Consider the following 13,508-nt stretch of genomic DNA (forward strand, 5'->3'; position numbering starts at 1 on the left):
AGGTCAGGAGTTTGAGACCAGCCTAGCCAACATGGCAAAACCCCGTCTCTACTAAAAATATAAAAATTAGGTGGACATGGTGGCAGGTGCCTGTAATCCCAGCTACTCAGGAGGCTAAGGCAGGAGAATTGCTTCAACCTGGGAGGCAGAGGTTGCAGTGAGCCAAGATTGCGCCACTGCACTCCAGCCTGGATGACACAGTGAGACTCCATCTCAAAAATAAATTAAATAAATAAATAAATTGTGTGTGTGTGTGTGTGTGTGTATACAAAATTAACATTATTTCCTTCAAAGTGGTCATTTTAGAAGACTAAATACCCTCTTTTTCCCTGGGAGATATGTTCCAAGACCCCCAGCGGATGCCTGAAACGGTGGGTAGTACCGAACCTTATTTATAGCTGTCCCTTAGTATCCATGAGGGATTGGCTCCTGACGTCAAAATCCACAGACACTCAAGTCCCTTATATAAAATGGTGCAGTATTTGCATATAACCTATACATATTCTCCCATATACTTTAAATAATCTCTAGATTACTTACAATATCTAATACAATGTAAATGTTAAATATTAATAGTTGTTATGACATATGTTTAGGAATGACAAGAAAAAACTCTGTACATGTTCAGTACAGCTGCAACCATCCTTTTTGTTTTTATTAAATATTTTCAATCCACACTTGGTTGAACTGTCAGATGCAGAACCCATGGATATAGAGCGCCGACTGTATACTATGTTTTTTCCTATGCATACATACCTATGATAAAGTTTACTTCATCAATTAGGCACAGTAAGAGATTAATAATTGCTAAGAATAAGATTGAATGATTATAACAATATACTGTAAACAAAGTTATGTGAATGTGATTTCTTTCTGTCTCTCAAAACATCTTCTTATACTGTACAAAGGGTAACAGAAACCTCAGAAAACAAAACTGCAAATAAGAGGGGACTACTGTACTTAGGGGCTTTGAAAAAATGCTTTTGGAACTCTTCCTTTGAAATTGTCTCCCAACCTTGTGCCACAATTATAAATAACTGTTCTAGTGGTGAATCTTTAGTATGTAAATGTGATTTTATTAGTGCCAGAATCAAAACTAAGATAGCAAAGACAACCATTAAACAAATATTTATTAAATGCCCACCCTGTGTAGCAAAAGACATTGTCCCTACCTTCAAGTCTTAAAAGACTTGAGAGAGGAGCCCTATCAGAATTTTTGAGAGCCTTTTCAAAACGCCATGCCATGCCATCTCCACCTCCCCAACAGATTCAGCAGGGATAGAATGTATACTCTGAAAAAGCATCTGAGTGATCTTGACATGCACAGGAGTCCATTAAACATTAAGATATGTGGAAATTCCCTCCTGCAACTCCTGCTTTGGCTGGCTTTCTCCTGAGTCTCTTATGACTTCAGACTGTTCTCAAGTCTTGTGGAATCCTCATCCTTACAAGGTAGTGTTTCTACAAGATTCTTTGCCCTCTTCTTTTCTCCTCTATGTGCTCTCCCTGAGGACTGCCTATGCTATCATGATTTGAACTTCCTCCTAACTGATTACTGAACTTCCTCCTAACTGATTACTCCAAAATCTGTAACTTCAGCCCAGTTGTAGCTCCTCAGCTGCTTCTGAGGAACTGCCTACTTATCTCATAGCACCTCAAATTTGTCATGTCCCTGATAGAAATCATTGTGCCTCCCTCCCCCAACACACACATCTCTCTCACACACACACACACACACACACACACACACACACCCCTCTTCCACTTCCTTAGTTTGGAAAATGGCTCCACCATTCACCCAGGCTGGAATTTGGACACCACTGTGAATCTCTGTTGTCTTCTTCACCTTCCCACAGCTTATCAATCTCTAAGTCCTATTAATGCCTTCCCTCCATTCTTACCGCTCAAATTCAGGCACATTGTTATTTCCTGCCATAGATATTTAGTGGATCTCAAACACTTATCAGTGGACCTGATATAGAGCTAGCAGCATAAGAATCATTTGTGAAGCTTGTTAATAACACAGATTCCTGGGCTCTAACCAGACCTACTTAAAATCAGAATTTCAGGGAAATGGGGCCCAGGAATTTGCATTCTTAACAAGTTTCCTAGATGATTCTAATGGGCAGTCAGATGTGGAACCACTGTAACCCATGTGGTCTCCTTGTTCCCAGACTTATCCTTTCCAGTCTACCCTCCACATTACTGTCTGCATATCTGATCATCTCCCTTCACTGTTTAAAATACTTCAGTGGTTTCCCACTACCTGCTTATAGGATAAAATCCCAATGGCTTGACATGGTAAATGTTTTCTGTTCCTCCTTGTCTCCCCTCTCCTACCTCTACTGCCAAATGTCTTAAAGTCCAATCCCACTAACTTCTACCTCTAAGTAATGCTCATACAGCTCCCCAAACACTCTATGCCATTTGGTACCTTTCTCCTTTGCTCACAATATTTTGCCAGTCTTTCCTTAATTAGCTGATGAATACCAATTCATTACCAGCTCGAGTCACCTCTACAAAGCCTTCTTTGATGCCACAGCATGCCAGGCATATCTATGTGCCTCATTAGACCCAGTATGTATGTATTTATTGGTATATACATCTATCTTCTTTTATTAGATTTTACACTCCTTAAGAGTAGGTACTATGCCTTATTTATCTTTCTATTCCTGGAATTTAGCACAGGGCCTAATATGCAGTAGATGCTCAATAAATGTTGGTTGAAGGAATTAATGATTCATGAACTCTTCTGAGAGTGAGCAAACCAGGATCAAGACTAGATTTGGGCCGGGCGCGGTGGCTCAAGCCTGTAATCCCAGCACTTTGGGAGGCCAAGACAGGCGTATCACGAGGTCAGGAGATCGAGACCATCCTGGCTAACCCGGTGAAACCCCGTCTCTACTAAAAAAAAATACAAAAAACTAGACGGGCCAAGTGGCGGGTGCCTGTAGTCCCAGCTACTCCGGAGGCTGAGGGAGGAGAATGGCGTAAACCCGGGAGGCGGAGCTTGCAGTGAACCGAGATCCGGCCACTGCACTCCAGCCTGGGCGACAGAGCAAGACTCCGTCTCAAAAAAAAAAAAAAAAAAAAAAAAGACTAGATTTGGGTATAAATCAAGTATCTGGCTGTAGATAATGAATACTAAACTAGCTCAGAAGGCAATTTCAAAAGAGATTCTTTGAAGTAAAGAGTTCCAACAACTGCTTTGATGCTGAACATTTATTTAGATGTGAAGATCTAAATCTGCGTTTTAAAAAAAAACAGAAAGCAGGCCAGGTGCAATGGCTCACATCTGTAATCCCAGTACTTTGGGAGGCTGAGGTGGGAGGATCATTTGGAGTTAGAGACTGGCCTGGGTAACATGGTGAGACCCCAAATCTACTCCCCAAAAAGAGGAAAACAACCAAATAAGCATCATAATATCATTACTTAGTATTAATATTTTTACTTAGTCGTAGTCCTGCCTCATATCCTTTCAGTATAGTTTCACATATGCTTAATCTTAATTTTTTTTATTATTATTATACTTTAAGTTCTAGGGTACATGTGCATAACGTGCAGGTTTGTTACATATGTATACTTGTGCCATGGTGCTGTGCTGCACCCATCAACTCGTCAGCACCTATCAACTCGTCAGCACCTATCAACTCGTCATTTACATCAGGTATAACTCCCAATGCAATCCTTCCCCCCTCCCCCCTCCCCCCTCCCCATGATAGGCCCCAGTGTGTGATGTTTCCCTTCCCGAGTCCAAGTGATCTCATTGTTCAGTTCCCACCTATGAGTGAGAACATGCGGTGTTTGGTTTTCTGTTCTTGCGATAGTTTGCTAAGAATGATGGTTTCCAGCTGCATCCATGTCCCTACAAAGGACACAAACTCATCCTTTTTTATGGCTACATAGTATTCCATGGTGTATATGTGCCACATTTTCTTAATTCAGTCTGTCACTGATGGACATCTGGGTTGATTCCAAGTCTTTGCTATTGTGAATAGTGCCGCAATAAACATACGTGTCCATGTGTCTTTATAGCAGCATGATTTATAATCCTTTGGGTATATACCCAGTAATGGGATGGCTGAGTCATATGGTACTTCTAGTTCTAGATCCTTGAGGAATCGCCATACTGTTTTCCATAATGGTTGAACTAGTTTACAATCCCACCAACAGTGTAAAAGTGTTCCTATTTCTCCACATCCTCTCCAGCACCTGTTGTTTCCTGACTTTTTAATGATCGCCATTCTAACTGGTGTGAGATGGTATCTCATTGTGGTTTTGATTTGCATTTCTCTGATGGCCAGTGATGATGAGCATTTTTTCATGTGTCTGTTGGCTGTATGAATGTCTTCTTTTGAGAAATGTCTGTTCATATCCTTTGCCCACTTTTTGATGGGGTTGTTTGTTTTTTTCTTTTAATTTGTTTGAGTTCTTTGTAGGTTCTGGATATTAGCCCTTTGTCAGATGAGTAGATTGCAAAAATTTTCTCCCATTCTGTAGGTTGCCTGTTCACTCTGATGGTAGTTTCTTTTGCTGTGCAGAAGCTCTTTAGTTTAATGAGATCCCATTTGTCAATTTTGGCTTTTGCTGCCGTTGCTTTTGGTGTTTTAGACATGAAGTCTTTGCCCATGCCTATGTCCTGAATGGTACTACCTAGGTTTTCCTCTAGGGTTTTTATGGTATTAGGTCTAACATTTAAGTCTCTAATCCATCTTGAATTAATTTTCGTATAAGGAGTAAGGAAAGGATCCAGTTTCAGCTTTCTACTTATGGCTAGCCAATTTTCCCAGCACCATTTATTAAATAGGGAATCCTTTCCCCATTTCTTGTTTCTCTCAGGTTTGTCAAAGATCAGATGGCTGTAGATGTGTGGTATTATTTCTGAGGACTCGGTTCTGTTCCATTGGTCTATATCTCTGTTTTGGTACCAGTACCATGCTGTTTTGGTTACTGTAGCCTTGTAGTATAGTTTGAAGTCAGGTAGCGTGATGCCTCCAGCTTTGTTCTTTTGACTTAGGATTGTCTTGGAGATGCGGGCTCTTTTTTGGTTCCATATGAACTTTAAAGCAGTTTTTTCCAATTCTGTGAAGAAACTCATTGGTAGCTTGATGGGGATGGCATTGAATCTATAATAACCTTGGGCAGTATGGCCATTTTCACGATATTGATTCTTCCTATCCATGAGCATGGTATGTTGTTCCATTTGTTTGTGTCCTCTTTTATTTCACTGAGCAGTGGTTTGTAGTTCTCCTTGAAGAGGTCCTTTACATCCCTTGTAAGTTGGATTCCTAGGTATTTTATTCTCTTTGAAGCAATTGTGAATGGAAGTTCATTCATGATTTGGCTCTCTGTCTGTTACTGGTGTATAAGAATGCTTGTGATTTTTGCACATTAATTTTGTATCCTGAGACTTTGCTGAAGTTGCTTATCAGCTTAAGGAGATTTTGGGCTGAGACAATGGGGTTTTCTAAATATACAATCATGTCATCTGCAAAGAGGGACAATTTGACTTCTTCTTTTCCTAACTGAATACCCTTGATTTCTTTCTCTTGCCTGATTGCCCTAGCCAGAACTTCCAACACTATGTTGAATAGGAGTGGTGAGAGAGGGCATCCCTGTCTTGTGCCAGTTTTCAAAGGGAATTTTTCCAGTTTTTGCCCATTCAGTATGATATTGGCTGCGGGTTTGTCATAAATAGCTCTTATTATTTTGAGGTACGTTCCATCAATACCGAATTTATTGAGCGTTTTTAGCATGAAGGGCTGTTGAATTTTGTCAAAAGCCTTTTCTGCATCTCTTGAGATAATCATGTGGTTCTTGTCTTTGGTTCTGTTTATATGCTGGATTATGTTTATTGATTTGCGAATGTTGAACCAGCCTTGCATCCCAGGGATGAAGCCCACTTGATCATGGTGGATAAGCTTTTTGATGTGCTGCTGAATCCGGTTTGCCAGTATTTTATTGAGGATTTTTGCATCGATGTTCATCAGGGATATTGGTCTAAAATTCTGTTTTTTTTGTTGTGTCTCTGCCAGGCTTTGGTATCAGGATGATGTTGGCCTCATAAAATGAGTTAGGGAGGATTCCCTCTTTTTCTATTGATTGGAATAGTTTCAGAAGGAATGGTACCAGCTCCTCCTTGTACCTCTGGTAGAATTCAGCTGTGAATCCATCTGGTCCTGGACTTTTTTTGGTTGGTAGGCTATTAATTATTGCCTCAATTTCAGAGCCTGCTATTGGTCTATTCAGGGATTCAACTTCTTCCTGGTTTAGTCTTGGAAGAGTGTAAGTGTCCAGGAAATTATCCATTTCTTCTAGATTTTCTAGTTTATTTGCGTAGAGGTGTTTATAGTATTCTCTGATGGTAGTTTGTATTTCTGTGGGGTTGGTGGTGATATCCCCTTTATCATTTTTTATTGCGTCTATTTGATTCTTCTCTCTTTTCTTCTTTATTAGTCTTGCTAGCGGTCTGTCAATTTTGTTGATCTTTTCAAAAAACCAACTCCTGGATTCATTGATTTTTTGGAGGGGTTTTGTGTCTCTATCTCCTTCAGTTCTGCTCTGATCTTAGTTATTTCTTGCCTTCTGCTAGCTTTTGAATGCGTTTGCTCTTGCTTCTCTAGTTCTTTTAACTGTGATGTTAGAGTGTCAATTTTAGATCTTTCCTGCTTTCTCTTGGCATTTCGTGCTATAAATTTCCCTCTACACACTGCTTTAAATGTGTCCCAGAGATTCTGGTATGTTGTATCTTTGTTCTCATTGGTTTCAAAGAACATCTTTATTTCTGCCTTCATTTCGTTATGTACCCAGTAGTCATTCAGGAGCAGGTTGTTCAGTTTCCATGTAGTTGAGCGGTTTTGATTGAGTTTCTTAGTCCTGAGTTCTAGTTTGATTGCACTGTGGTCTGAGAGACAGTTTGTTATAATTTCTGTTCTTGTACATTTGCTGAGGAGTGCTTTACTTCCAATTATGTGGTCAATTTTGGAATAAGTGCAATGTGGTGCTGAGAAGAATGTATATTTTGTTGATTTGGGGTGGAGAGTTCTATAGATGTCTATTAGGTCTGCTTGCTGCAGAGATGAGTTCAATTCCTGGATATCCTTGTTAACTTTCTGTCTTGTTGATCTGTCTAATGTTGACAGTGGAGTGTTGAAGTCTCCCATTATTATTGTATGGGAGTCTAAGTCTCTTTGTAAGTCTCTAAGGACTTGCTTTATGAATCTGGGTGCTCCTGTATTGGGTGCATATATATTTAGGATAGTTAGCTCTTCCTGTTGAATTGATCCTTTTACCATTAGGTAATGGCCTTCTTTGTCTCTTTTGATCTTTGATGGTTTAAAGTCTGTTTTATCAGAGACTAGGATTGCAACCCCTGCTTTTTTTTGTTTTCCATTTGCTTGGTAAATCTTCCTCCATCCCTTTATTTTGAGCCTATGTATGTCTCTGCATGTGAGATGGGTCTCCTCAATACAGCAGACTGATGGATCTTGACTCTTTATCCAGTTTGCCAGTCTGTGTCTTTTAATTGGAGCATTTAGTCCATTTACATTTAAGGTTAATATTGTTATGTGTGAACTTGATCCTGCCATTATGATATTAACTGGTTATTTTGTTCGTTATTTGATGCAGTTTCTTCCTAGCCTAAATGGTCTTTACATTTTGGCATGTTTTTGCAATGGCTGGTACCAGTTGTTCCTTTCCATGTTTAGTGCTTCCTTCAGGGTCTCTTGTAAGGCAGGCCTAGTGGTGACAAAATCTCTAAGCATTTGCTTATCTGTAAAGGATTTTATTTCTCCTTCACTTATGAAACTTAGTTTGGCTGGATATGAAATTCTGGGTTGAAAATTCTTTTCTTTAAGAATGTTGAATATTGGCCCCCACTCTCTTCTGGCTTGGAGAGTTTCTGCCAAGAGATCTGCTGTTAGTCTGATGGGCTTCCCTTTGTGGGTAACCCGACCTTTCTCTCTGGCTGCCCTTAAGATTTTTTCCTTCATTTCAACTTTGGTGAATCTGGCAATTATGTGTCTTGGAGTTGCTCTTCTCGAGGAGTATCTTTGTGGCGTTCTCTGTATTTCCTGGATTTGAATGTTGGCCTGCCCTACTAGGTTGGGGAAGTTCTCCTGGATGATATCCTGAAGAGTGTTTTCCAACTTGGTTCCATTTTCCCCCTCACTTTCAGGCACCCCAATCAGACGTAGATTTGGTCTTTTTACATAATCCCATACTTCTTGCAGGCTTTGTTCATTTCTTTTTCTTCTTTTTTCTTTTGGTTTCTCTTCTCGTTTCATTTCATTCATTTGATCCTCAATCGCTGATACTCTTTCTTCCAGTTGATCGAGTCGGTTACTGAAGCTTATGCATTTGTCACATATTTCTCGTGTCATGGTTTTCATCTCTTTCATTTCGTTTATGACCTTCTCTGCATTAATTACTCTAGCCATCAATTCTTCCACTTTTTTTTCAAGATTTTTAGTTTCTTTGCGCTGGGTACGTAATTCCTCCTTTAGCTCTGAGAAGTTTGATGGACTGAAGCCTTCTTCTCTCATCTCGTCAAAGTCATTCTCCATCAAGCTTTGATCCGTTGCTGGCGATGAGCTGCGCTCCTTTGCCAGGGGAGACGCGCTCTTATTTTTTGAATTTCCAGCTTTTCTGCCCTGCTTTTTCCCCATGTTTGTGGTTTTATCTGCTTCTGGTCTTTGATGATGATGGTGACGTACTGATGGGGTTTTGGTGTAGGTGTCCTTCCTGTTTGATAGTTTTCCTTCTAACAGTCAGGACCCTCAGATGTAGGTCTGTTGGAGATTGCTTGAGGTCCACCTCAGACCCTGTTTGCCTGGGTGTCAGCAGCAGGGGCTGAAGACAGAATATTGCTGAACAGCGAGTGTACCTGTCTGATTCTTGCTTTGGAGGCTTCCTCTCAGGGGTGTACTCCACCCTGTGAGGTGTGGGGTGTCAGACTGCCCTAGTGGGGGATGTTTCCCAGTTAGGCTACTCAGGGGTCAGGGACCCACTTGAGCAGGGCGTCTGTCCCTTCTCAGATCTCAACATCCGTGTTGGGAGATCCACTGCTCTTTTCAAAGCTGTCAGACAGAGTCGTTTGCGTCTGCAGAAGTTTCTGCTGCTTTTGTTGTTTACTGCGCCCTATCCCCAGAGGTGGTATCTACAGAGATAGGCAGGTTTCCTTGAGCTGCTGTGAGCTCCACCCAGTTTGAGCTTCCCAGCGGCTTTGTTTACCTACTTAAGCCTCAGCAATGGCGGGCGCCCCTCCCCTAGCCTCGCTGCTGCCTTTGGTTAGATCGCAGACTGCTGTGCTAGCAATGAGGGAGGCTCCGTGGGCGTGGGACCTTCCCGGCCAGGTGTGGGATATAATCTCCTGGTGTGCCTGTTTGCTTAAAGCGCAGTATTGGGGTGGGAGTTACCCGATTTTCCAGGTGTTGTGTGTCTCAGTTCCCCTGGCTAGGAAAAGGGATTCCCTTTCCCCTTGCGCTTCCTAGGTGAGGCGATGCCTCGCCCTGCTTCAGCTCTCGCTGGTCGGGCTGCAGCAGCTGACCAGCACCGATTGTCTGGCACTCCCTAGTGAGATGAACCCAGTACCTCAGTTGAAAATGCAGAAATCACCGGTCTTCTGTGTCGCTCGCGCTGGGAGTTGGAGACTGGAGCTGTTCCTATTTGGCCATCTTGCTCCGCCCCCCTTCATCTTAATTTTTAAATGTGTTAAATGTTTGGATTAAAGGTGTACTATAAACCTAATAAATACATTTTTTAAATGTCAACACACTAGCAAACTGGAATATTTGTAAGGTAAGTCAATAATGGAGTTCTTATCCTGCAGACTATTTTGCATTTCCCAATATTAGACTTTAAGACATTTAACTTTTCTTTTTTTTTTTTTTTTTTTTTAGCGGCAGGGCCTTGCTCTGACACCAAGGCTACAGTGCAGTGGCACAATGATAGCTTACTGCAGCCTTGAACTCCTGGGCCCAAGTGATTCTCCCACCTCAGCCTCCCAAGTAGCTAGGACTAAAGGTGCACACCACCATGCCTGACTTATTATTATTTTTATGGAGATGAGGTGTCACTATGTTGCCTGGGCTGATCTCAAACTCTTGGCCTCAAGTACCCAACCATGGTCTCATTTAACCAATTATTTGTAACATAATATTTGTTCTCTAATCCTTTTGATATAAATTGTTCTTCCTTTAAAAAAAAAAAGGACAAAATGTGCAAAATAATTTTTGAGACTTCCTATTTTATTTAACTGTCATTATATATAAACATTAATTTATTTTGTATGTCTACCTTTTAAAGATATAGAAAACTAGGCTGGTATGGTGGCTCACATCTATAATCCCAGCACTTTCGGAGGCCAAGGCAAGACTGCTTGAGGCCAAGAATTCGAGGCTAGTTTGAGCAACATAGGGAGAGCTCATCTCCACAAAAAAATATTAAAAACTTAGCTGGGAGTGGTGGTATACACCTATAGTCCCAGGTACTCAGGAGGCTGAGATGGGAGGATTGCTTGAACCTGGGAGATCGAGGCTGCAGTGAGTCATGATCGCATCACTGCACTCCAGCCTGGATAACAGAGCAAGACTATGACTCAAGAATAAAAAGAAAAAAAGATATGAAAAATTTCTAAGGAACTGACTACTAACTCTCTTACACAAAATATTTAAAAGAAACTCACAAAAACTCCAAATAGAAGGACAATAATATTTGTAAAAGTATAAAAATCTTTCAGAAGAAAATGATAATTATAAGCGGGGTTCCTTTAAAATCACATTCTAGTTTTGTAATTCACATATTTCTTTTCTTGATAGGAAGCATGGGTTTACTTCATTTTTGTGTGGGAGGACTCTAGAAAAAGCTTTATTTAGAGCAGATCAGGTGAATAGCCCTATATCTACAGAAGAAACTAAATTTATACTTTAAAATGTCCCAACAAACAAAACTTTAAGCATCTTCAGTGAAGATGGCTTCACTGAATTCTACCAAACATTTAAGGAAGAAATAGCACCAATCCTATAAAAAATTTTCCAAAATATAGAAGAGAGGGTAATATTTTCCAACTCATTTTATGATAATAGCCTTATACATGGGTTTACTTCTTAAAGGTAATGGTTCTCAGTTGAGGGTGATTTTGGCTCCCAGGGAACATTTGGCATTATCTGGAGACATTTTTGACTGTTACAACTAGGGAGCAGTGCCACTGGAAACCAGTGGGTAAACACCAGGGATGCTGCCAAATATCCTACAACACATGGCACAGTCCCCCACAACAAAGAATTATCTGGCTCAAATGTCGATAGTGCTGAGGTTGACAAACTCTAGCTTAAAGAAAATAAATTTCTCATCATTTTGAAAAATCAAGTATCCAAAGGTATATCACACTACAAATCTAATAATTCAGTTGCAAACAAAAAACTAAAAATAAAGGCAGTCTACCTTATCACAATGTAGATCTAGCATTTCAGGTTTGGGGAAATCCTGCTCTATGTTTTCAGCAATGTTCTGTATTGCTAGCAACTGCTTGTCAATTTTCTGAAGCTTAGCAGTAAGATGCTCTAGTCGGTGAGCTGCAAAGCTTGGTGCAGGGCAAGCTGCAGAGACACCTTGCAGCCGTTTCCACAACAGATAATCTTCTGCAGAGTCTGACTTCGTGCTCTGTCCTTTGAATCGGAACTCTGGTTTTGGCAGATCTAAATATTAATGAGAGTAAAAGCAGAATTGATTATAATTAAAGAAGAGGTATTACTGATGATCTCATTTTTTGATGACTTCATTTTAAACCAACACAACACTACTTTCCAAATCAGTTTTAATTAAATACACCTAAAAATTCCTTTTCAGCTTCTTGACTTCTGGGATAAGAATACATAAATTACTACAACAAAGTTCCACACACAAGGAAAGTCTGAATATTACTTTCATTCCTTGCTACAAACATATACTTCATCAAAAAGCAAATTTAATATTTTTAATGACTTTTTCAAATTCTACTTGAAAACCAAAAACATCACACATTAAAAGCTGGCCCCAATATTGGCTATTACTGACTTTATATGGGATCTCAGGCAAATGTTAAACCTCCTAAAACCAAAATCAAAGCCAATGACTCTTCTTCTTCTTAAATTCAGTTGATTCTTCTCCCAAATTTGCAACACCTCCTTTTTCTTTTTTTTTAAGAGCCTCGCTCTGTCACCCAGGCTGGTCTCGAACTCCTGGGCTCAAGCAATCCTCCCACCTCAGTCTCAGGAAGTGCTGGATTACAGGCGTGAGCCCCTGCACCTGGTCTGCACCACCTTTTTTAAATGCACTCTTCTTCTGATGTCTGGGTCTCCTCCTGCCTGTATTGCTCATACTTCTGCTGCTGCCATCCATTCCTTTTACCCGTCGGTACTTCCTGGGCTGCCAGCCTGAACTCACTTCTCTACTCACTCTTCCCACTTTCTCTGAGTTATGTCATTGATGAAAGATGACTCCCAAATCCATATGGCAGTCTTTTTTAGCTCCAGCTCTTCATATCCTGAACATATCAGTTAGGTTGTCCCATAAGCACATAAAAATGAATTCATTGCTTCTGCCCCTCCAAATGGCTCCCTCTTCCTTGTTCCGCAGCTCAGCAAACAGCACCACCATTCAGTTTCCCAAACCAGACACCAGAAAGTCACTCGAGGCTCCTTTCTTTCCCTTAGATCCAAAGTGACAAGTACTGATGATTCAACCTGCTAAATGCCTACATTCTTAATACCACTACTTGGCTGAAGTTTTCACAATAAATAGACCCCAAATCATATCGTTATCTGTAATTTATCTCTATCCTATCTAGTCCATCTTCCACACCAGGTCCAGAGAGATCTTTTAAAAACAGAAATCACGTTCCTTTTCTGTCCAAAACTCTTCAGTGTGTCTCCAATGCCTTCACCTTAAAAGTCCAAATGCCTCCATATGACAGACAATGGCACACATAATCTTTCCATTGTCTACCTCTCCAGCTGAAATTCATCTCTTGCTATTTCTTTAAACAAACAAACAAAATACTACTCAGTTTGACTCCAGGCATAATGAACTTTAATTTTCTTTTCTTTTCTTTGAGACATGGTCTCACTCTAGCACCCAGGCTGGAGTACAGTGATGAGATCTTGGTTTATTGCAACCTCTGCCTCCTGGACTCAAGCGATCCTCCTGCCTCAGCCTCTCGAGTAACTGGGACTACAGGTGTGTGCCACAACACCTGGCTAATTTTTCTATTTCTTGTAGAGACAGGGTCTCGCTATGTTGCCAAGGCCGGTCTCAAACTCCTGAGCTCAAGCAATCCACCCACCTTAGCCTCCCAAAGTGCTGGGATTATAGGCATGAGCCACCACACCCAGCCCAACTTAAATTTTCTCAAACTAAAAAAGTTCCATTAACTTACTGCAAAATCTATTCTGTCTGTCTGAAGGCCCATTCTCTCACTAAAACCTACTTTCCTTTAAGATTCCATTTAGGTGTCTCTCCTCCAAATA

The 13,508-nt window shown here is 40.7% G+C and overlaps 1 protein-coding gene across 14 annotated transcripts in view; it reads right to left on the bottom strand.

Annotated features, from left to right (window-relative positions):
- The window catches only part of CPLANE1 (ciliogenesis and planar polarity effector complex subunit 1), a 161,175-nt gene that overhangs the window by 41,179 nt on the left and 106,488 nt on the right, over positions 1-13,508 (bottom strand). For all 14 annotated transcript variants that reach the window (XR_012413613.1, XM_045393633.2, XM_065546163.1 and 11 more), the window contains one exon: positions 11,446-11,699. Coding sequence is in view for 13 of the 14 variants with exons in the window: in XM_045393633.2 (XP_045249568.2) it covers positions 11,446-11,699 (254 nt within the window). In the remaining variant the exon portion in view is untranslated. The remainder of the gene's footprint in view (positions 1-11,445; positions 11,700-13,508) is intronic.

The sequence above is a fragment of the Macaca fascicularis genome, chromosome 6, assembly GCF_037993035.2.
Source record: "Macaca fascicularis isolate 582-1 chromosome 6, T2T-MFA8v1.1".
In the NCBI taxonomy this organism is placed as follows: Eukaryota; Metazoa; Chordata; class Mammalia; order Primates; family Cercopithecidae; genus Macaca; species Macaca fascicularis.